Here is a 25,116-nt window from a genome sequence, read left to right on the forward strand (position 1 = left end):
AAGTTAGATTATAAAACAAACGATTTTGAATTTACTAAATCCAAAAAACTAACGTATCGTTCAAAGTCCAAGTTGTTCGTATACCTAAAGATAAAAATTTATCACGCATAAATTCGAAGAAATCTACACTAATTATGTTGATTAACGAGAATGACCTATAATCTTTTTATACATGATCTGCCCGCCTGGCTCCAGCAGCGCCTTTGCCCCGCATTTATCGCCAACATTCCGCAATCTGCAAGCCCATAAAATATCTGAGCATAACAATTCTCGCCTCAGAGAAGAGTGAACTTTGTCAAGATGAAGTTGTGCGGAGTCGTGTTTATTCTCCTCGCATTTGTCGCCGTATTAATCGACTCTATTGAACCGAATGAAATAATATTAACTTTCGAATCTGCGGAGTTGAGCAAGAAGGCGGAGTTGGGTTACCGTAGAATTTTCAAGAGGAGCATGCAACAATGCAACGGTGAGTATGATCAGGTGTAACGGACGATACATTAGATATGTTTGCAAAAGTAGGCTTGAAAACGCGGGAAATGCGCTTTAGATTCATTGAGAACCCCTGAAACATCCGAGTTAATCTCCCAATCGCAGCGCTGTCGTTCGTCAGTTGTTTCAAGGGTTCTCAAACTATCTCGAATGCATGCCTATAAAAGTAATTTATGCCGCAGGCGTTCCTTTAACGTTACAGAATTTGCGACAGAAACTGATTTTATGATTTACAGAATGTATTACGAAAGGAAGATTTTACGTAACCTTGAATAAATCGGACTTGGTCGGAACATTCTACCACTTGTGTCCTGCTGGAAAAATATTGAGCGATGACAGGATTTGCGTGGATGAACCTTACAGTAACGAATGTGTTTGTCCGTGGTTGGTGAGTCCGGTCGGATTTATACTGTACAAAGTGAAGTCCTGACGAGTGCGGCATGGTTCGCCAGCTGCAAAAATATAATACGCATGCACTATATTCCGAGAGTAGCTGTTTGCCACGGCGACCAGCCGTCATAAAAGCATCCACAAAATTTTTTACACTTGTTGTTGAGCACAACTCCCAGCGATAACTTTCAAAATGTTTGAGGTTACATTTAAGACGGTTGGTAGCTCTGGCAAACAGTTGCTCTCGGATTGTAGCGCATGCGCATGAAATTTTTGCAGTCGATAGGAATTCTCTCGATAAAATAATTAGGGTCTGCCTTCTGGGTTTGTGGATATAATTTTTTTTTCAATTCCCATACCCTTTCAGACCTCTGCCACAAATGTGAATGGAACCATCATAGGAATTGAATTGAGGCGACTTCCTAGTAAAGAAGATCAGCTTCGATCGTTGATTGTACTACACAACTGACAGTAAATGATGTACAGAAGTAAATGAGAGGAGGAGGAAACAGGAATGATATTACACACTCATTTCGTTTTGTGCCTCACGTTGTCGTAATCGTAAATTAATTGTGATAACATTAATATGACAAGCAGGAAAACGGTAATCGGATAATCACGAGAAATTGAAACTGAAATGTCCATAAATGTGCAAAATACAAACATTTGAAAGTTTATGTAATAAAAGTACCTAATATATAAACCACCAAGTCTCCCAGCGTTTGCTTTTTCTTTACCAAAATTGATTGATAATTTTTACTTGGATTATAAGCTTTGTCACAATGTCGCAATGCTACAAACTAAAAATAATCCATGTTTCTCGAATCAACTGAGATGAATACTCAGTTTAACAGATCTTAGTCGACGCTATACTTATTACACAAATAACCAAGAGTTTTTTACTCTTATTGTTATTATGACTATGCTCTCCAGCAAAAACACCGAGTGCTTTATATTTTTTCTTATAAAAATCGTTAATCGCTGCGAAGATTGACCCCTGACATTGCTTGAGACGTTAACTAAAAGTCTAGAGATTAGTCGATCTCATTCTATTCATACGCAGTTCTCGTAAATCCAACGAAACCAGAATATGATACGAATCAGTTACAGCCATAAATATGTTTACCAATGCCAAATACCGATGTGAATCCGCCGAGTATGTTTCACCTACTGATCTCTGCTGTATAGAGATCTCTGCTGTATAGAGATCTCCACTGATCTCTATTGTATAGAGATTAGTGGTTTCACCCAATGCCTAACGGAGTTGATTCCGCGGGTTTCTAGGTGTTTTTAGTACAAAGGTTTTGCTATAGCCCCTGTCTTGTAGGGACTCTATGTACTTCTAGAGTCCTTTCAAAACAGAGTCCGGTTAACTGCTTCCACCTTGGTCGCCATTTTCTTGCGAACGGAAATTGCGAGAAGTTTTACACACGTGCAACGTGATGTTATATAGTATTATATTACGTACCTAGGGAGGTAAAGTAGGGTATTCCAAACTGGGTGCAAGATTGACACCCGAGCCGAAGATGAGGTTGGCAAGAACGCAGTTTGGGATAGCCTTTTTCACTTCCGTGATGCGTATACTATTTTTCACCATCCCCTGCATCAGAAAGTACAACTTCCCGTTTATGCGAGGGGCCGAAAGTTTTACTTTCCGTGCAGGTCTGGTAAAATAACATTTTCCGTCCGACGGTGGCGTCGTCTATCGTTGAAGAAATGAACCAGAAAGAGCGCAAGATGTTCAGGAGGTTGCGTGTCGTCAGGAGCATATTTCTGTGGATTTAAGTTCGGGAATTTTCCTTACCCTCGCAAAATTCACAAGCGATAGCGATTCGGGAATTTGTAATTATCGCAGGAACGTTTCAATTCAAACATTTCGCTCTACTTGATTCATTTGTTCCAGTATTTGCTTGTTTATTGATCAAGTACTTACGTTACACTTGAAACGCTGTGATTACGTGAGTGCAATTAGACATTTCCTATAATGTATTTTTCGACGCTGAATGCGAATCTGATGTGAGAAACTTAATAAGAAAACAAAACACCTCCCAAAACGGGGCGAAAACGGGGTGAATTATCAACATTGTTTAAACAGTGTTTTTGAATGAGGTTTATATGAATATTTATTCAGAGACGGTACAATTTTCGGCCGAGAATAGGTGCAACCCCCAATATCATCTATATGCATCGATATACATATATTTATATATATATTTCCATATGTTAGTGTATAAAAATTATAAACTATCACGGATTCAGAAAATATCTTAATTATTCAAAAACTTTTCATTTTTTTATCATTAGCTGAAAATGCAAAAAAGAAAAACAAGAAGGGTACCACTATAGCAGGGTTTTGTGACTGAATTAAGGGTTAACTCTTAAGGTGTGAGCAATTTAGGTTTATTTATACAGCATTGTGGGTGGTGTTAAAATTGAAATCATTACGGTTTGTTAGCTCACTTTTATTTTGCATTTAATAACAATTATAATATCGATAATTTAATAATCATACAGCAACTACTTTTACGAACAGAATAATTGAAATAACTGCAGAAGCGTTATTGCAGCACCGCAATTCCGATGCTGCAGAAATAGACAAAGGTAAAGAGAGAGAGAGTGAAGGAAAGAAAGAAAAATATGAGAGCACAATTTATTCTTTCCAATATAGATTAAACCTATCATGGTGCGATCGCGATAAACATCGGCATGTCTCGATTTCGCATTATTCGCACATCGCTTGTCTGTAGGTATTTCTCTGTTTACACGAGATCCTCCCGCTTTTTTCCAATCTGAAACAGAATCACCCGTCTCACACGATTGATAAAAAAATGGACCAGCATCTTTTTATGCCAAACAAAATCTTCCCACCTTTGAGAGGTCTTTCGTAGTAACGCGAGAATCAGGTTCTCCTGGTTCTGAGGCTTAACGAGCCCGAAGGGGCTGTCTCGCTTTCCGAAACCGATTGCAGTTGACAAATATTCCGGCTTGAAGCCGCGGATTTCTCTCGGCTTGGTACGATGCTTGACGTAATGATTGTAGCTGCGTGAGCATCTTGTACCTTCTGTGAATAGCAGCCCCACCGTTGCTATAATTATTACAACATCGGAGCGCATTTTTCCCCTGAAATTCGAACGAAGAAAAACGAAAAACGAAAAACGAAAAATGAAAAACGTAAAGATAAAAAATTGCGTTAATATCATTCGTTTGCGATTAGTATCCTTAATATTTTTTTTTTTTGTATTTCACCGTATACGGCAATTCGCCAAAACAACGACCTTTATTTTGCCCGTGAAATTCAGTTGGTTGTTCTGCGCTTAATTTTAGTGCCGTGGAATTTATCAGATATCGGTATTTGCCTAAATATCAAGTGATCACTTTTCTCGATAAATTTTACTTATGTTATTTAGTTCCACATTTTTTCTTAGTACTCACTTTTTCAGATGATTATATGCTCTCAATTGCCAATTGTTATGTCTATTAGAATGGAAAATTACACGTTTGTGAAATTTCACTTATGCCTAGAATCTACATAACGGAATAATCGGGTTATAGAAGCTACGAAAAATGAAAAACGGACAAGTTTCGTAAGCAATGCCTAACTGCAAAATTATTGATGCAATAGGAAGATTAATTATTCGAGTTTCTGTACAGTAAAAAATTAAGAAAAGTCGAAATCTTTACTTATACTGTACTCTAGATCAAATCATGAATTCATACGTTTACCTACAGACTATCAGTAAAATAAAAAGTGTTGTGCATAAAATTTTAACCACGAATTATCACAATTTATTTTGCATGAATTTTTTTTTTCAAGTTTCAATTCAAGTCGCAAATAAAAAAACTGCGAATTATCGTTTTATCCTTGATTATTTTATAGAAAATTCATTTGCACGTCCCAGGTTTTGATGCTTTTTCAATACCAATTATTTAAGGTGACTATCTAAAACGTAATCAGGATTGCAGTACTGATTTGAGTTTGGAATATATGTATGCGAGTAGTATATACTTACCTACGTACATACTCACCAAAGTAGGTCGTGAATTTTTACGTGCAATTACTCTCTTCGTCGTTAAGATACGTGCAAATACGATCCCATTTCAAAATCATAGCTCTTCCTTCAACCCGCTTGTCATTTCGTCCGAGAATCATCAACGATTTGTATTTACTTCTTGAATTGACCGAGCTTGGATTTTAAACGAAGAAAAAAAATATTACGGATCATCATTCTATGATACGATGTAAAATTAAATTTTCTTTTTTTTTTTTAATCAGTTATTACTTGTTTCTATTGCGGTGCATTTTTTTCTCCCAATTGCAAAATTTCTATACCAAAGAAGAAATAAAGAAAGAATAAGACGTATACCTTTAAGGGGGCACGACCGAGTAGTTAGCAAGAAAAATAGGCTAGTTTCGAGAATTTTTTATATTGATATTCCACACAATATTCTTCGTACTTGAAACTTTCAAAAAAGCTACTAAAAAGAGAATCGATTTTCAAAATATTCTACTCGGATGTCCCCCCCCCCTCCCCCTCCCCTTACCATTTCAAGAATCTCAAAATGATCGTTGCCTGCAGCTACTCACCTGGCTGCTTTGCGTCTCAGAAACGATTTCAAATGTTTCTTTGAATTTGTATAAATTTTGTGTTGCAGAAATTGTTGTTAAATTTTTTTCGCACTATGCGCCGCAAGCAAATTAAATATCTTCGCAATATTGCGCGCCGTAAATCGAAGACAGGCGATAACCGTTCAACGAACCCGGCGATGTCAGGATCCGATCCACAAGTGGATTCCACCTCGAATTGGGTCCTGTTTTTGTACCATCGGGCCGCTACCGGCGGTGCCGCCGGTGCCGGCGTCGATCGCCGTTTGCCGCCGATGCGTACGTCGCACTACTGCAGCGTTCTATTCCTCTAACCAAATCACACCAGGAGCAGGGACTCGAGTATCGATTTTTAGTAAGACTGCAAGAAGAAATTTTTCATTTTTCAACTTCACTCCTATTTTTTATCCCATTCACTTGCGTCCGTCACGAGTTAAAATACCGTTTAAACATTCTGCATTTCTTTCTCCACTGTGACCTATAAAAATTTTGTAAAATTGCTTCATTTTTCATAACGTGTGGTAGAATTTTTCGAATTTTTTAGTACAATAAAAACCTCTCTCGCGTGTAATGCATTCGTATTTTTTCCACCTTTTTGGATATTTTTTGAGAAAAACAAATATCCTCAGTCATTCTTCATCACTCGCCGATTCATTACTCAGATTTTCTTGCTCGTATTCTGCTGCAAAAATTTACTCACATTTTTTCGAACTCTGTTCGTCTGTATATTTTTATGTGAAGACAGAATCAAATTTTTTATGAACCATACTCAAACATATTTAGTGCATTTAACTGCCAAAATTTTGATCAACTTTTTATCTAGAATCTTCTAATATTTACAAAATATCGGAACAATGCTTTACTGATTCGTATGTGCAGTGATTAATTTTCCAGAGTATGAACAATTTTTTATTACCATATGTTAATTATCAGAAATTTAACTGAAAATAAGTAGTCAAGAATTCTCCGACGCACATCTATGATCGAGGAAATATTCATAAGATCCACGAGTTATTAAGAAAATTCTGTTGTTTTCAAATCCCCTAAATTGGTCAAGTAATTTAGATAAGATATTAAATTTGTGAGTTTCTATAAGATTTCGGATATCAGAGTTCCGGTTCCGGTTGTTAACGCGATGACACAGCTATAATTAACGTGAGTGGTACACGCCCTAGAAAGTTTATACTCTGACGAAAAATGGAAGCATCGCAGCTTACGGTTCTCAAGGTTAATTTTTGGCAATCTTTTTCCATCTGCCTTTGCAGGCAGTTCAAATGGTATCCAATCAGATATAAATGATATGAAACGCTGCGATTTTCCGTCTGATTCTATTTACCCAATATAATGATTACGTGCAAATCGTCCTCTGCGAGAAAACGTTGGCCGATGGTGGATATAACACGATGACATCGTTGGTGTGTTGCTGACATGACGTCAATATACTTGCGACGCACGTTGACGCAGGTTACGTGCATAGAGAGTGCTTCGCGAAAACCGACGAGTCACGTAATAATTTTCAAGTTAATAAATTTAAATAATAGCTGGTTGAATGACAACACGTAAAAGGCATCAGTAATCAAAATAAAAGAACGAGTTGTAAAAAATACTGTTCAAAAACTGTGCAAATAAAATGCTGGTAAAATGATGAAAATGAGAATAAAAATATAGTTTCATTTGAAAACAGCGTTGTTTGTCTTTTTATTTAAAAAATGAAAAAACGAATTTTCAACGGAATATTTTCGAGACTACCGACAATGCGTGAAACATTTTTCACCATTTGCATTTACACGTTTTACTGTACACATACAGAAGCTTTCGTTGGTTCAACTGTCCAAAAATCTATAAATGCGGTTTGAAAACTTTCCTCGATATAAAGAATTTTGAAGACTGTAGGATCCGAAAATTTGCCACTTATCCTGAGCTTAAATCCCATTCTGGCAACAGAAGAGGAAGACGAAACTTCGCAACAATTAATTATCATGCTGATCCGCATTTCTGTGAAAACAGTCGACACAAAGAAAATATGTAAAACAGATGTTTTAGGCATTTTAAAAGACATCCCCAAAGTAATTCTTTGATTGATTTGGCAAGTTAATAGCTGTCATGGGATCACATCCCATGAATAATAATAATAATGATAATAATGTTGTGTAATGTAAAATGAAATGACGGGGCATTCAAACGCGCAGCTCCCTGTGCGCTCGCCATTGGCAAATGACGTCGATGCGTGGCGAGTAACAGTCGTCAATTTCGTAAGGCACAAATTTGAATTCGGCAAATTAATCGACGTCGTATATTTTACGAATTTAGCCGATGACTGGCGCGGTCGAACTTCTCTAAATCACTGGACACGTAAACGATACAAATAAAAATCGGTATTCCTATTTTTAAATGTTACAGCAATATATCTTGCAGAATGTAACTCGAATACAGGACTCTGTAATTTGGTTGAACCGACAATCGGTATATCAGTTGACAAAGCCGGCATCATAGAAGGATTAACTAGCTGCGATCAAGTATTCTACCAGGACGAAAGTTTCCTTTTTAAGTATTCGCCAGCAATGTAGAAAGGACAAAATTCGCGATTTTATCTGCAGATGTACCTGTAATATCGTACTGTTAAACGTACCCAAAAAAAGAACCAATATTTCCAAAAAGTAACACAGTGAATTTTCGAACCATCAAAGTATAATAAAAAATTAAAAAAAAAATAAAAAAAAATAACTATTTGCGCATGATGGAAAAACGAAGAAATTTCTACGTCAGAAACGGTTCATGTAAGATAAAAAAAATAAAGGTTGAAGAAAAACATCAAGTTAGATATTTTTTCTAAACTCGCAATTTTCAACTTATAACCTTTGAAAATTTCCTCAACCGATAAAAAGGCGCGTGACGTCAAATTGTGCGTAGGTTTATTTCGAATTACTGGGTCCAACGCCTTGATATTGATCGCGAAGAGGCGCATGCGCGATTCGGGCGATGTGGAGGCGGCTATGCTGCGTTGCAATCACTGTCAGTGGCTGCCTACGGGCAGGCGGGGAAAATGCGGTCGCATGCAGCTGCTGCTCTATAAGTTCAGTGTCAGTGCACACATGTGCAGAACTTGGCGATACTCGACGCTATATTAAACCGAAGAGGGCACGTCCATCATTCGGTCGCTTAATCGATTCCGAATTAGTGGGTGCGATTACGTTTTGAATAAACACCGTGAGTAAAGCAATAATAGTTAACGATAAAAAATATGTTGTATCGATTGCTTCGAATTGACACCATTCGATTCATCACGATCACAAAATCTAAAATGGACAAACGATTGTTTGGACAGAAAATTGCGGCATTTTTTTATAATTGTTGTTATAGATCTAGCGGATAATGGACCAAAAAAATCTGTCAATTCGACACTTTCATTATGCCAGATTGACGGGAATAAATGTTTTTTTTTTTTTTTTCTTTCACTTGCTAAACTTGGTCATCAATTTTCTTAGTTTTTGATTAGAAAGGGTGATTCAAAAGCAATTATACCAGCTGCATTGCATTTGTTATTTGTCCGCATTGCACAATTTCTATACGCGTCCCTCACCTGAATAAGAATCGGTCGATTATTTTACCCGCATTCAACAAGACGACGTCGTGACTTTACCGTAATTTTTTACGTTTTTTTTGCATTGTTTTGTAACACTTTGATCACGACGAAAGGGGTTTGGGTGAAATTCATTACAAGGATCTTAGTTTTTATTTACAACATGTATTATGTTATGTCACTTGTGAACATATGTTTCGCGCTCTAATCGCATAACACAGGATGTGGCTAGTAGATTATTTACCTCGATTATGGTTAATCGCGATTTCATATCATCACAAAAACCGCAGTCCAACATTTTTTCAACATTCTCAGAAGAACCTACGATGCAAACATTTACATTTATATTGTACGCTGTATTTTTAATTCAAGCCAATGCAACTAATGCTGCCTTCCTTTTAAAGCTCAAATCCAATTGCTTGCAAGAAATTTGATCATGATCGCATACGATATTCTAATAATAAAAAAAAGGAGAAATCAATGTCAAATATTTTATAACCTTGAGCTAATTTTTCTCTCACGTCTTTCTGACGCAATTAATTAGTTTCGAGAGTATCTTCAGATATGATAATTAAGAAAATCTGATAAGAAATTTTTTTTTTTCAACGTTCTACAATCTGCTTTGAATACTCAAAAACGTATACATCGCTAAAGGTTTCAGTCTGGAAAGAGTTTGAATTTTATTCAAAGCGTACTTTTCGCATATTTCATATTGCATATCCAATTTGTTGCTTGCCACGTGCGTCAGCTGGATATTTCTTATCATGAGAATACATTATAAAGGCAAATCGCGTGGGCGCGAACGTCTGAAAATAAGCGACATGTGGTGGCCCAATTGCATGTCTGATGCGATTCAATTTCGTTATCTAAGATTACTTTTCACTTCGCATTTATATTGACGTCAATCCGCTCGGTAGTCGAAGTGATTACAAGAACAATTACCGAGGAAGAAAAATCTTCCAGAGAAAATTCAATTCGGATCAGGTCTAATTACGATTTGAAATTCATTTTATTCCCTACAAATTGACAGGAAAAGTTCTCTATTTTTTTTTTTTTACTCGTTTTTTTTTCTTTCTTCTTTATATTTTTTCATGTTAGTTTTATCCTGACTGGAGAAACGTTTTGATGGATAAATAAACTTAAATTTTATACAGGCTAAGAGAGTATTTTTTTCGACCATTTATCTTTTTAAAAATTCACTAATCATTTCCACGCGCAGCATTTTTACCACAGCACCTGTAATTAATTAATAAATTCATTCAAAATCCTCATCACGTATAATAATAATAATAATAAGTATAAAATTTCGTACAGTAATTCGAAGTAATTACGGCGTATCTTTTCTTTTCCGTTAAAAATAACAATCATTGCGATCAATTGAATTGAATTTCAATATTTTGCTACACATCTTGGACTGAATGACGTAATAAATCTGTAGTTTTCAAAACGTCAAAAAAAAAAAGGAAAAAAATAAAATAAAAATTCTAAACTTGTTTCAATAATCATTCTCTTAAATTTTTGTACGATTGGAAAAAGCAAAAAAATATTGCCAAACTATTTTTTCGACAGCTATTCAGACACGTAATTTTTTTGATTGATTGAAACAAAAAAAAAAACAGGATTTGGCCCGATTCCTGGCTGCCGTTTAACATGGTCGACGTTGCTGCTGCAATCCCTGTAACCAACGGCGGCGGTTCTTTGATGGGTCGAACTCGGGGCGCCTTGAGGTCAATGCGATCTGCCCTCGGAGGTGGCGGCGAGTATCTTCAGGGTCTAGGAAGCAGGCTAGGATCAGCGCTGAGCAGCAGCCTCGAGGATAGCGAATTGACGACGACGCCATCCTCACCGTCATCGCCACCGCGCCAAGGACCTTCACCGGCGATGAAACAGGAAGCCGACGAGATCCGGAGGCGGAAGCTACGACTCCCAAGGTACGCGATCGGCGTTTCGGAAATTCGGTTAGAAAGGAAAAAGGAATTTTTTATTCTACCATTCTCACTTTTGTTCAATTATAATTATGTTTGAGGCATTTTCTAGACATTTTTTTTTTTTTTTTTTGGTGACCAATGAAAAGATAGAACTTTGAAATTTTTATCATATATTTGGTAACATTTCAGTGGCGTGTAAAAAAATTTTCCAGGCATGAATCTTCGTAACAAAATAAGTTGTGCCACCTCGAAGACAACCGTTTGGGAAAAAAAGTTGTTGAGTGTTTTCATGATTCCGGTTGATTGGCTCATTTGACATCAAAGAATCAAATAGCATTTTAATCTGTAAGCCTGTGGCGATAGAATGAACTATAATCATTTGAAAATTCCGAGCGGTTCTACAATTTTTTTTTTTGGAAGCAAAATTATCGAAATAGTTATGAAATTTTACAATTAATTTTCAAAAGCCTGTCAATTATTCAATTTTCAATATTTTCAAATGATTCTAGTTGATCCTATCGCCACCTGTTCACAGATTAAAATGGTGTTTGATTTTTTGATTTCAGATAAGCCAATCAGCAATTTTTTTCAAAATGGGTGTCTTCAAGGTGCTAAAACTCATTTTATTACGGAAATTTATGTCTGAAAGTTTTTTTTTACACATTACTGGAATATTAATAAATGTATCATGAAAAGTTCAAAGTTCTAACTTTTTATTGGTTGACAAAAAAAAAAAAAAAAGCCTAGAAAATGCTTCAAAAATTTCCTTAATGTATTCACTTGTTTTTTACAATCTCATTTGTTCGAATAATGATTTTTTTCAATTCGGACAAGATAAAGAATTTATTATAATTAGTGCAATCGCAATTTTTTTTTTCAATTCAAGTTTGATCTTCTAACAGAAAGCAAATTTTGGCTAAGGACTATTCAAACAGTGCAATTTGAGGTTTTTTAAATCCCAGAAACCGTCACTCATTGATTCGAATATTATTACCCCAAATTGAGAAATTTTCTGATCCTTAACGCAGGTTTGGATCCGGCATGTCCTACGAGGATTACGAAGCGATGGCGCGGCACAAACTGGAGCGACAAGGCAGTGCCACGTCCTCAAGGTCCTTGAAGCGTTATCCTCCGGGGATGACCTACGAGGAGATCACATCCTCGAGGAATTCGTCGGGCGCCAGGATCATCGAGGTGGCGAAAAAGCGGGAGGATAACGATCAGCCGCAGGAGGCCGAAGAAAGTTCACCGGAAAGTGTAGGACCTCTGCAAGAAAAGGATATCAAGGCGACTGGCACCGATCCTTACGAGAAATTTCATTACAAAATGGGTGAGATTTTTATCGGTGATAAATGAGCTCGTTTCGTTTGGAGCGAAATTTTTGAAAGAAATAAAAAAAAAAAATGCAAGCATTTGGAAAATGAAAATTTGAAAAATCTCATCTGGAAAAAAATCAACGAGACCAGTGACCTTTGAATTTTTGATTCTCTTTTTGTTTTAACTAAATATGTACATTCCTATTTTGCATATTACATATTATGTGTTGTTAATATTTTTGCCAAAGCAGGGACAATGGTCCGGGAAATTTTCAAATTAGGTAACGAAGAAGAAAGATACCGTAATTTTTCGACGTAGGTATAACTGTTTTTTTATTCAGTTTTCACGTAGAAGCAACACTCGTAAAGTATTTTGCATATATAGCAATAATTTTATATATTGTTTACACCTAATGCGAGAACCGTTCAAATACACCTTCGTATGTTTGTTTGTGCAAAATTACGCAGCGTATCATTTGTTCAAGTGTGATTCTTAGGTATAAATGATACGTATGTGTACATACAAGTACAATAGTGAGGTAGAACACTTTGTAAAAGTAGATTATCGATTGTTTCTCTGACGACAAGTAGACTCAACACAAATTAACATTCGTCAACATTTGATACATATACAATAATATATTTATTATCTTATGCCTCGAGAGCAGTCTTCGTGCGATTTGAAAAAATTTACTTATACGATGAATCATGACATTTTTTTTTTTTCAAGTAAATATTATCGAGAAAACTTTACACAACTTTTCTGCCAAAGTTCTTAAATTTCTATATTATTTTCGTTCAACTTCTTAACTCTTTAAAAGTTATGATTATTTTCTTCAGAAAGGATTATAACCTAAATATACTATCAACAGTTATTCTAACCTATGCAATTGATATTTGACCAATTTTTTATTATAATTTAATGCCTCTTTTAATCGGTATGAATAATTTGTGCGAATTGACGGCAAGAAAAAAAAAATTAACAGTAGATATCGCTAGTTAATTTTAGTTTAACACAGGTAGGTGAAAACGGATAGCGTTTTATTAGCACTAATTTTCGTAATTAATCATAAACAAATAATTGTTGTCAATGTGCCTAGAGATCATAATTAGAATTAAATACACGACAACTAGCAAATTAATTTTGAATTGTTTTTTTCGTTGTTGTTGTTGTTGTTTTGTTTTATTATAGAGTCACGGTCGCGTCGGATAGAAATAAAATAGCCGGTGTGAAAAAAATTGTGTTCAGTCACGATGGGTATGTTTTTTTGCGAAGAGTAAATTAAATCACGTTTTTTTCTAGATCTACCGTGCAGCAGTGGATCCAACAGCGATCAAGACGGTTATGGACCAAGTACGAGTTTAGATTCGAACATGGATGGTCGGCGAACTTGGCAGAGATCAGGCAAGTGCCATTTTCCTTGATGTAAAAATATTTTTCTAAATTTCCTTAAACAAAAAAAAAGGGAGAATGAAAAATGAAGAAAACTAGTCGATGAGAAATGGAATTAGGAAAGGGTGGGGCAAATTGGGCCCCTAAAGAAAATAATGCCTAAAATTAGAATAAGATGTTTAGTTTTCGTATGGAACACAATTGTGTTAAATTATTATCTAGCCTTCTCGAGAAAAAGTAATCATGAATTCAAGTTCAGAAAATTATTTGACTTTGACGAGTTGAGAGTAAAGCACAACTTGAAACTTTTCGCGTTACGATAACTGTGCGATTACTCGAGTAAATGATTTTCGAATAATTCATACTTAGTAAAATATTCAGGTGATGAATTTTATTCCTTGTTATTTAAAAAATTTCAGGGGGTCCACTTTGCCACCAAATTTTTTCAAGATATCAAAAATTTCAAGGGACCCACTTTGCCCCATCCTCCCCTATTACAGAAACTACGTATCGCGATTTCCTGTTAAGTTTACGAAAAAAATGAAAGCCAAAAAACAGGTTTCTATGAGAAATCGAAAGATTTGAAAAGAGACAATTATTAACAACAAAAAAAAAAAAGAATTCTCCGCAGACGTTATTCTTTCACGCTTTTAACACCCTTGTCGACAGGATCTTCCGGTTCCTGTCAATCCTGGGCGTCGAGTTTGTCGGCTGACAGTCAATCCGAGGAAGCAGCAGCCGACTTTATGAAAAGCTTTGTTCCGATGCTTTTTGAGAGTCCAGACAGCGTTGATCAGGAACAGAAAGCAAAATTTGGGCAAATGGTTTTGGTACGTTTAACTCGGGATATTTTTTAGCCAAATTCAAACGCTTTCAAGCTTACAATATATCGTAAGTAAAACTTATTCTAAAAAATGAGAAAAGTTGAACGGCCATTTATAGAATGAGCGTCAATTTTTTATTTTTTATTTATAGAACGAAACCTTCGATATTGTGATGAATAAAATTTAAATTGATGAAATCAAAGTCGTTTTCCTCAGATAAATGATGTGTTGCAACTTATTTTCATACGGTTTAAAGAAAATGAAATTAACACAGGTTTTTTTTCTATTATTATTTTTTCTTTTCTTTCTTTTTTGATTCTACGTAATGTAGAATTTCGAAGCAAAGTAGTGAAAATAAAAGGAAGCTGGAAACATTGATTTACGACTTTCATCCATTTTCGTCGATTCTTTCTAGACGGAAACGGGGCGAGTTTGGTTTTCGAGGGTGGTAAACGCGCGAAGGGCGCGAGCCTGCGTGACTGAGGGTTCGTTTTACTCCTTGGCTCAGCATTTTGCCGTCGCATTATTCGAGTGTCATGAGGCCGACGATTTTGCCCCGGCGAAGAGTCTGATGAACATGTGTTTCACATTCTATCACGAAGGTTTGTTCAAACGATTGAAAAATTTTCATTATTTAACCAAAATTATTAACTATTATTTTCAAACAATTTGATTTTCATTCAGCAATTAAAATAAAATTAATGGTTCGTCATAAATTACTGGCTTATAAAGGTTGAAACTTTTGTTTTAAGTTAAGTCAGTAGTAGAAAAACAAAAAATAAATTATTTTTACGGCATGGGCATTGAAACGTCCACTTTTTGTGGCAGTTTTCGTTCCGTAAAGTGACGCTTTATACGGCAGCGAACAAAGTTGAGGAATAAAGTCTTTATTCCGCAGTTTTGATGCGCAGTTCGAAGTGCGCATCCCAAACTGCCGAATAAAGTAGCTTCGTCGAACAGATCGCGACATAACCTCACTCTTCGTTATGCTTTTCAATGCCCATACCGTAAAAAATATTGTATGTGGCATGCCCGTAAGCCATTTTTTCGCTCGGATAATTTCAGTACTCGCTTCCGGCTCGCTTCCGGCTCGCTTCCGGCTCGCCTTCAACTCGTCCTGAAATCTTTATCCTTGCAAAAAAAAAAAAACAGACGGTTTACGGGCATGCCACATAAATAGCTATTTTAATGTAGAATTTTAATCTTACAAGCTGAGGTTTGCAAATTTCGTTGTAACAAAAAATTACCCAAAAGAAAAAGGAAGAACAAAGAATTTTAAATAAAGTCATGCTAATTCAAGAACAATTTAGTGAAAATATACGGCGTCGATTGCAAGCAATTATTACTATATTTAATTAAGATAAAAATCATTGTTGAAGTAGTTTTAAACGTGTTTCGAAATTTCACATGAAACCGTTTGAAACATAGTGAAACAGAAATTGGAATTATTTGAAGTGGCGAAAATCAATGTATCAATGACCGATTCGTCTCATTTCATTGACAGTCGAAGTTCCCGGTTTAGAACCGTATCGAGAATATCTTTACACTCATCTCCGAGTCCAGCCGATATGGACGTCGATGCGTTTCTGGACGGCAGCCTTTTTCGACGCGGTTCAATGCGAAAGGGCGACTCGTCCGGTTCCTCCGAGAAACAAGAGCCTTGCTGGGGAGGCGATTGCAGCCGATGACAGAAGGTTTCAGGCGAATATCGTCTTCGGGCAGTTGGGGTAAGCTAGGACGATAATTTCCTTAACTGTGTGCGCAAAGTTCGATTTTGCGCATCCGAATCAGGGCGCGAAATAGCAGATTTTATAAAACTATCTAGTTCCTCCACAACAAAAGACATTTTGACTAAATTCTCGCACCAGTGCGGGAATACACTATTTTACGCACTCATTTGGGTGCGCAAAATAGAATTTTTCGCACGCGGTTGGAGAAAAACAGTATTATGCTAAATATGTACGCCAAACGTGATGTGGTTTTCGTATTTCAACTACACTCGTGCGTTAACATCCTACTCAGCGCAGTTTTTGCGAAATATACTATTACCACACTGTATAATATTTACTTTGTTATAATGACTAAAATTTGTAATGAAATTTTTTTTAATATTGTTGGAATTACGGAAATATTTAGTTGTCTGGAACAAAAGGAATTCATCCCTATATTATTATCCTGTTGAGTAATTTATGGGTTTTTAGGGAGAAAATTTTATTTGATTCGATCAAAATTTATTCCAATCCTTCACCTTTTTTCCGAGGATCTTTTGTTCTTGGTGCGATTGCGAATACAAATTTTTCCTTGTTATTACAATATCAAGTCTGTTTGTTGATTAAGCTTTATTAATTAAACCAAGCCGCAAGACGTGACAATTTAAAATATTGAAATGAAAAGGACGCGTGAAAAAAAAATTCATTCTACGTCATGGGCATTGAAAAGTCCACTTTTTGTGGCAGTTTTCGTTCCGTAAAGTGACGCTTTATACGGCAGCGAACAAAGTTGAGGAATAAAGTCTTTATTCCGCAGTTTTGGTGCGCAGTCCGAAGTGCGCATCCCAAATTGCCGAATAAAGTAGCTTCGTCGAACATATCGCGACATAACCTCACTCTTCGTTTTGGTTTTCAATGCCCATACCGTAAAAAATATTGTATGTGGCATGCCCGTAAACCGTTTTTTGGCTCGGATAATTTCAGTACTCGCTTCCGGCTCGCCTTAAGCTCGTCCTGAAATCTTTATCCTTGCAAAAAAAAAAAAAAAAAAAAACAGACGGTTTACGGGCATGCCACATAAATAGCTATTCCTCGTCGTCAAATCTTTTCCATTTTTCAGCACCTTTACGTGCAACATGCACGCGTTTGGATTATCCCGAAATCTGTGCCTCGAGTTTTTGAGAAAACAGTGCGCCATCGCTAATTTGTCATCGGGTAAGTTTTGAGACTGGGTAAGAGAAAATTTGCGAAATTGAATCCTACCTTTCACTACATAATTTCTATTGTTTATCTTCAGAGCAAGAGAAAATGCTGAAAGACAATATTGAGAGAATGTACGACGAGACGGAACCTTGGCGATAATCATTGATTGATCGATGATTTATCAATGTAAAGAGGACCATCGGATGAGAAGAAGAAATATTAAGTCCCGAAAAAAATTTATCTTTATAAAATTTCTTATCATGGAAGAATGAGAAGACTTGCAGAGCGAAGAAATCGCGAAATATTTGCCGCCGAAAAAAAGGCAGAATAAAATTGGTAAAAAATAAACGAAATCGATTATTCACCAGAGATTTTTATTTTAAAATCGATTATCGAGTTTCAGGGATTGAAAGGATATCAATTCTTGTAGATTTATGTACACTTTATCGCTGATGCAGCACTAATTATACAGTGAAAAAATATCAGTAAAAACCATCAAACAAATTTTACGGATAAAAATTATAAAGAAACTAATGCTTTACGCATAGTAATTCCAATTATTTCTCAAACCGTTATAATTCCTATAGAAATCATTTTTCACAGAATTTTATGAAAAAATCGAGCATAAAGATGACCGTCGATAAGTCAATTTAGAATTGCGCCTCTGATTGTATAGAATATATGGGGCATTCCAGGTCAATACGACAAGGGTCTGACCCTCACCCTCTCCAATCTGAGTCTTAATGACCGGAGGTGTTTTGTTAGCCTAAAATAACATCTCGAAATTTTTTTCAGATTTTTACCAAGCCCCCCGACCCCTTAAGATGATATTTTCGAAAATGGTCAATCGGACATTTTTGAAAATTATGAAAAAAATTACATAAATTCTGTAGGCAAAAAGAAAAATATCCCAATCAAAATCGAAGTGGGCAGGCAAAACGGTAATTTTTTATCAATTTTTTTACTGAATAATTTTTTTTTCTTCAGTAATTTCGACTTTTTTCGCATTTTTCAGGATTCAACATATTTTCCTATATAATCTATATAATCAATAAAACATATTTTCCTATATAATCTATATAATCAATAAAATATATTGAATCCTGAAAAATGCGAAAAAAATCGAAATTACTGAAAAAAAAAAATTATTCAGTGAAAAAATGGATAAAAAATTACCTTTTTGCCTGCCCACGTCGATTTTGGTTGGGATATTTTGCTTTATGCCTACAGAATTTATGTAATGTTTTTCATAATTTTCAAAAATGTCCGATTGACCGTTTTCGAAAATATGATCTTAAGGGGTCGGGGGGGCGTCAGGGGGCTTGGTAAAAATCTGAGAAAAATTTGGAGATGTTATTTTAGGCTAACGAAACACCTCCGGTCATTAAGACTCAGATTGGAGAGGGTGAGGGTCAGACCCTTGTCGAATTGACCTGGAATGCCCCATATACACTAGGGTGGTGCAAAAAAACCGATTTTTTTTTCTTCTTGAGTTGCGTGTGACAAAATGTTAGTTTTTGATGTTTTGAGAGCCCACTCCAAAGGACAGTTCCAAAAAAATTTTTAAGAGGTTGCTCCACATTTTTTAAAACGTCAGAAATCGTCAAAAGCCCAATTTTTTTTTTTATATTTTTTTCTCTTTACGGTATAATTTTATAGACAAAAAAAATAAGCTTCCGAAAGTTTCAGTTCAAAATTTGAATTTGGAAAGGTTGCTCATAATTTTTTTTCAATTTTTTGGTGCATTTTTTTAGATTTTTTCGAGCAACCTTTTAATATTCATATTAAAATTTCATACATTCGTTTTCTTTCATTTGGTAAAAAAGAATCGATAAAAATACACCACGACATGAATTAAAAATCAAACAAAATAGTGAAAATATAATTTTTTTAATTATATTTTTGGACGATTTTTGACATTTTAAAAAATTTGGAGCGACCTCTTAAAATTTTTTTTTTTTCGAGCTGTCCTTTGGAGTGGGCTCTTATTACATCAAAAACCAACATTTTGTCACACGAGACTCAAAAAAAAGAAAAAATCGGTTTTTTTGGGCCACCCTAATATACACGTATGATATATACATGTATGTAAACAAAGAGACTTAAGATTTACGTATAAACTGACTTTCAAAATTCGGGAGATGAAATACATGTGATTAATTTATACATGGGGCGTTCCACGCCAAATCGGATGATTTGAAAAATTTAGATTTCTAATTTCCTCGATTTTTTTAAATATTTTTACTACCCCTCAGAAAAGCCTTTCTGATAAATTTTAAGATTTTTTTGATGGCTTGTTGAAAAAATATCATGTTTAAAAAAAAAAAATCGCTCTTTTTTGATTTTCTGTTCATATCTTTCTTAATACTGGTCCAAATTGAAGCTTTTTTTTATCTTTGTTCTTAGATGACCTGGACAGAAAAAAATACACCAAAAATATTCAAAGTATTCTCGATTAAGATTTTCAAGTTTGAAATTTTAAATCGTGTTTTTGAAAGTGATTGTATCGTTCGATATTTTTGAAAATTTGATATTTTCTCAACAAGGAATCAAAACAATCTCAAAATTTACCAGAAAGGCTGTTTTGAGGAATGCCAAAAAATATCAAAAGATCGAGGAAATCACAAATCAAGATTTCAATACGCCCCAAATATACAAAAAAAAAAAAAAAAAAACACAGAAACGAGTCAATTTTACAATACGAGCTGCTTTACACGAGAGATCTGCGCATGTTTACAGTATTAAATAATTAAACATATACAACTATTATAAATAGATCTGATGCAAAGCATATCAGCACGATAGTATTATGAAGATATGTAATGTAAAACTGACAATAAGAATATAAATGATAAATTATGTATTTAATGTATAAATGATATATTGTAAATAGAAATTATATTGAATGTAATTGAATGAGAATATAAAAAAATAAAAATTAATTTACTACTCCAACCGAATACGAAACTTGTCGTACTTTGACTCTTGAAATTGAAATTCATCTTAGAATTGATTATTTTCTTAAAATTCTTTATTTTAAATTACATTATCCAATCGTCTTGGCTATGTATTTAGAAAAATTGTGTCGATGTTATAGAAAAAACTCAATTGATGTGAGTTTTTTTTTTTTTTTCAAGATTAAAGTTGAAACAGTATCTTGTACTTCGTTATTTTAATGTCACTTTCTTGAATTGAAGAATATCGCATGACTATCTCTGGGAAACCAAGACTATATTGATAAGATTCTAAAGGTTATGATCTTCCAAGAGCAGTTGAATAATAGTTTTCGCAATATATTAGGTTACCAAAATTATCACGACTATAATTTAATAGATAGAAAATAACTGTAATTTCTGTAAAAATTGTACCTCGCGTGCTAAGTTTTTGTCTGATTCTTGGTAATGAACACGATAATCGTCGTGAATGGAAAAAATAAAACTCTGAGTACAAGGAAAAAAAAAAGAGGAAATCTTTTCATTTCAAAAACGCGAAGAACGCTTCATCGAACAAATTTCATATTATTATTATCGTTGGCACAAATATTTCAAATCACTGAGATGCGAGGTCAGCACCGAATCTTGCTTACCGATCCGTTATCTAGTGATTCGATATACTGTTTCCTTTATTTAATAAGCTTTGATCACTGTTCGTAAACAAAGCGATAAAAATATGATGAAATAATTTCATTACTCGACAACAAGGAAAAAATTTTACAAATATATGCTGGCTCCTCTGGGAAGCTTTAAATTGGACTAGAATTGGGGAAAGTTTGAAAAAACGAAGCGGAAAAATTTAATGAAATTTGTACAGTAATTTTCCCTGAAAAAATTCTACGTTTGCGTAAAAATGGAAAAAGCTCTACGGATTTCTTCGCAAGAATCTTCGAAACGTAATAAAAGTTGTTGAAAGCAGATAAAAATTGTATCAAATTTGTAGAAATTAATAATCGAATTGTAGTTACTGAATGTAATATATGGTGAACAATGATGGTGACTGGGCGTCGAAGATTGAATATCAGGCGGGAATTTCTGATGTTGGAAGAATATTTTTACCACGACGCGTTACGTATGTGAAGAAAAGTTTCCTCGACCGTGAGTTGGGTGTGAAGCTACGCATTGAATCGCAATCGAGTGGAATATGGAGTTTTGAAACGATTAACTCTATTCGTGTGTGCGATGATATTCTTTCCCACATGTGAGATATTCATACAAGAATAATCGTCAACACAGAGACACGGAGCTGATAACTCGATTCTATATCAGACCCGCAGAATGAGCGAGCGTCTCAGTATCCAAAGGATTTTGTCGTGATACGATGTACAAATCTGCGGTGATTCTCGTGCTGCTGGTTGGAACGGCGCGTGCGTTTCCACCCAACAATATCTGGGGGGAATCGGTAGCCGAGGATGCCGTCGATAAAAAGGCTCCGGAAGTCCCGCCGCAAGGATCGGAGGTCGAAAGTCAGAAGGAAGGTGCCACCCAGAAGTCTGACGACGAACTGACCCCGACCATCGCGCTTTCGCGAACCGAGACACCGTCGTCAGCAACATCCGATCGAAGCACCGAGGTGAGACCGAATTTCGAATCAGAGCTGCTAGCGTGCAATATCGAAATTTGCAGACGATTTTCGACGCGAAATTCTGAATCGTCGTCCTTTTGAATAGTCGGAATTTCGATAGTCTGAATTCGAAAAGGGTCAAAATGATCGCGAATTATCAAGGTTTTGAATATGCAGTTCAAATCGCCGATGGTAACTAAAATATCGAAGGATCATCACCGATTATGGAGAAATTCGAGACCACTTTCAGGAATAAATAATCGCCAGCGTTTCGACCGCTCTCGGAATTGACCATTTTCGAATTTCGATTCAGTGGGAAAGCTGATCAATACCAATTTTTATCCGCATGCACTGATCAAGAATTGGACTATGTCCAGTTGATCGCAGAAATTTAATCATTTTGACCGCACGAGGCAAAAGCTGCAACAATTTTCAGACAATTAACGAAGGCCCCGTACTTGAGAGTGAAAAAATTTTTTCCCATTTTTCAAGTTACCAAAAACAGAATGAATTTCGAAACTAAAAATTATTCTGTTCATCCGTTGACTATAAAATGAATATCTCGTCTCAAGATACCTCAATTTGAGTAAAGAAACACTTTTTGAACGATTTTAAGATGTTTCGGACATATTTCGGAAATAAACATTTTTTTTTCAAGACTTCCGTTTTTCTGGCAATGTGAGAATAATTCTCCAAAACAAATAGCGGCAATCGATTGGTCAAAATTCATCTTTCGTTATTTTATTTCCACATATTTGAAATTTCGATATATCGGCCATTTGCAATATTGGCCCATCCAAGTTTTGACCCCCGTCCGAAAAAATTTGTTTTCTCGTTATTGAAGGATAAGAGTTTCGCAATAGACGTTTCTTGCTTACAATTTGGACTTTGTTCGTGACGCATTTGTAATATGTAATTGATAACGTTGCATTATTAACATCGTTGTATTATGCCCGACAGGAAAGCGAAGAGCCAAAAAAGTTGTGTGAGGAGGATGCGGCGGGCTGTGATTTGCTCGGTGAACTTGCATCACGTCGAAAAAGAACCATCGAAACGCTTCCGTTGGATCAGCTTCTGAATATTCCGATTGAAAGATTGGGAATGATAGATTTCTCGAACATTGAGATACCAAATATTTCGATCGATAACGCGGAAGTATCAAATCCTGCACTGATTAATTTACAAGATTTTTCGCAATTCTATATGAACAAACTCCTTGAGACTGGAATAGTGGTTAACGACGGCTCACATATTGAAGAAATTAAAATAACGAATGTCCCACCGGTTGAGATAAGAAGTGATGGTTCGATAGTAATATCGCTTAGAGAAGTGAAGGTTCCCATTGACATGCCAGGGGATAATTCCGGCAGTGAGACGAACGCCAGTGAACTGAAAAAGCTTCAAGAAGAGAATCAAGAGATGAAGAAGAAATTGGAGAAGACGGAAGAAGACCTGGCACAGCAAACAAAGAAGACCAACGACGAGAAAAATCGAGTAGAGGAGCACTGGAAGAAAGTATTAAAGGAGACCAAACAGAAAGAAGATCAAGAACGTAAAACGCTGCAGGAAATACATGATGCAGCGGTCAAGGCCTTGGCGGAAGACTTAGCTGATATGAGAGAAAAGTTTAATCAGCAGTCCAGAAATTTCACAACAACGATGCAGGAAGGAAAGGAAGTTTGTGAGAAGACGTTGAAGGACAACGAAGAAAGAGAAAAACAGGAACGCGAGACGCTGCAGGAAAAACATGATGCAGCGGTGAAGGAATTGAAGAAAGAATTACATGATTTGAAGGAAGAGTCGCAACAGCAATCCAACAATTTCTCAACGATGGTAAAAGAAGGAAAGAAAGGGTGCGAGAAGTCATTGAAGGATTATAAAACGACAGCAGATGAGAAACTCAAAACGCTTCAGGAGGAACACGATGCAGAGGTCAAGGCCTTGGCGGAAGACTTAGCTGATTTGAGAGAAAAGTTTGATCAGCAGTCCAGAAATTTCACAACAACGATGCAGGAAGGAAAGGAAGTTTGTGAGAAGACGTTGAAGGACAACGAAGAAAGAGAAAAACAGGAACGCGAGACGCTGCAGGAAAAACATGCCGCTGAAATAGAATCATTGAAGGCAAGCTTGACGGCGGCAGAGCAACTCTCAAACGACTTAGTGACACAAATGAGTCAGTCATCCACTAATTGCAATAAGAACCTGGAGGAAGAGAAGGAACGCTGCAACAACCAACTAACCGAACAAACGGAGCGGGCGAAGAAAGAACTCGCGGAACGGGAGAACAGTTACGATGCCAGGATAGAGGAGAGGGAGATGCTAATACGAAACATTTTAAACAGTTGTAAACAAAGAAACAGGAGCTAAAAATATGTGTGTCAAACCCCTCAAGACGTGAAATGATCCTTTGAATATCACTGATCAATCGGCTACTTTTGTTTCTTATTACATATATAAAAGATAATGTATTGTGTAATATAAAAATTGCAAAGTAGACAGTTTTTTCTCACTCAACGATACCCGGTATTTATAGGATTTCTATGAACAAAATTTCCCAAATTCCACCAACATCGCCAGTTCACGATCCCGGAGTACAAACGGCACTGCACAAGTTTCACTCGGCAACTTTAGATCCACTCCGACGCATTGTCACATAATTCGTACAAAAGCAAAGTCTCATTTTGTTTCGGATCGCAAACAAGTTATCCGGGAGGGGGATTCAGCAATGAACGTTACTCTACAATCCGAAATATTCCGACAATCAATCTCTCCGAACGAAGTGGGAACAATGCTCGATAATCTTCAAGAAAGAAACGATAAAAATTTATTCATAAAACACGTATACGATAAGGAACTTGAAAGTTGATGCAAATTATGTAAAATGGTTCAGCTACACATTCAACTTCGTTTCGTTTCACGGGATGAAATTTCACGTACTGTCGTGCAAACCATTCCGTGGTATGTCAAAGTATTCACATAAATCATTTTTCACAGAATCGTATCACCTGATCGAACCCTTGAATGAAAAACCACCAGGTCAACAATCCGGAAGTACATCTCCGTGTGATTGTGTAGGATCTATGCATACATGCATTTTATTAATAAAGAAGTCATCAAATTGACG

At 35.9% G+C, this 25,116-nt stretch overlaps 3 protein-coding genes across 6 annotated transcripts; all 3 read left to right on the forward strand.

The window, feature by feature from the left end:
* Nucleotides 1-295: 295 nt before the first annotated feature.
* On the forward strand, nucleotides 296-1,589 carry LOC124406314. Its single transcript, XM_046881692.1, has 3 exons — nucleotides 296-466; nucleotides 726-877; nucleotides 1,247-1,589. The coding sequence occupies exons 1-3, from the start codon at nucleotides 301-303 to the stop codon at nucleotides 1,346-1,348; spliced, it is 420 nt and encodes a 139-aa protein (XP_046737648.1). The 5' UTR covers nucleotides 296-300; the 3' UTR covers nucleotides 1,349-1,589.
* A 6,978-nt stretch (nucleotides 1,590-8,567) lies between these two features.
* LOC124406308 (uncharacterized protein KIAA0513) lies at nucleotides 8,568-17,748 on the forward strand. Of its 4 annotated transcripts, XM_046881686.1 has the most exons (10): nucleotides 8,568-8,693; nucleotides 10,682-10,993; nucleotides 12,019-12,320; nucleotides 12,555-12,587; nucleotides 13,610-13,711; nucleotides 14,369-14,529; nucleotides 14,939-15,137; nucleotides 16,028-16,250; nucleotides 17,353-17,447; nucleotides 17,530-17,748. In XM_046881686.1, the coding sequence occupies exons 2-10, from the start codon at nucleotides 10,713-10,715 to the stop codon at nucleotides 17,592-17,594; spliced, it is 1,461 nt and encodes a 486-aa protein (XP_046737642.1). In that variant the 5' UTR covers nucleotides 8,568-8,693; nucleotides 10,682-10,712; the 3' UTR covers nucleotides 17,595-17,748. The 4 variants fall into 4 exon arrangements, with proteins under 4 accessions (XP_046737642.1, XP_046737638.1, XP_046737639.1 ...); XM_046881682.1 differs by lacking the exon at nucleotides 12,555-12,587; XM_046881683.1 differs by lacking the exon at nucleotides 12,555-12,587 and having other exon boundaries at nucleotides 17,353-17,436; nucleotides 17,519-17,748.
* A 3,989-nt stretch (nucleotides 17,749-21,737) lies between these two features.
* Nucleotides 21,738-24,372, forward strand: LOC124406324 (DNA ligase 1-like). Its single transcript, XM_046881710.1, has 2 exons — nucleotides 21,738-22,001; nucleotides 22,953-24,372. Exons 1-2 carry the CDS (start codon nucleotides 21,750-21,752, stop codon nucleotides 24,357-24,359), a joined length of 1,659 nt encoding a protein of 552 aa, XP_046737666.1. The 5' UTR covers nucleotides 21,738-21,749; the 3' UTR covers nucleotides 24,360-24,372.
* Nucleotides 24,373-25,116: the final 744 nt, after the last annotated feature.

This window comes from Diprion similis, chromosome 5, assembly GCF_021155765.1.
Source record: "Diprion similis isolate iyDipSimi1 chromosome 5, iyDipSimi1.1, whole genome shotgun sequence".
In the NCBI taxonomy this organism is placed as follows: Eukaryota; Metazoa; Arthropoda; class Insecta; order Hymenoptera; family Diprionidae; genus Diprion; species Diprion similis.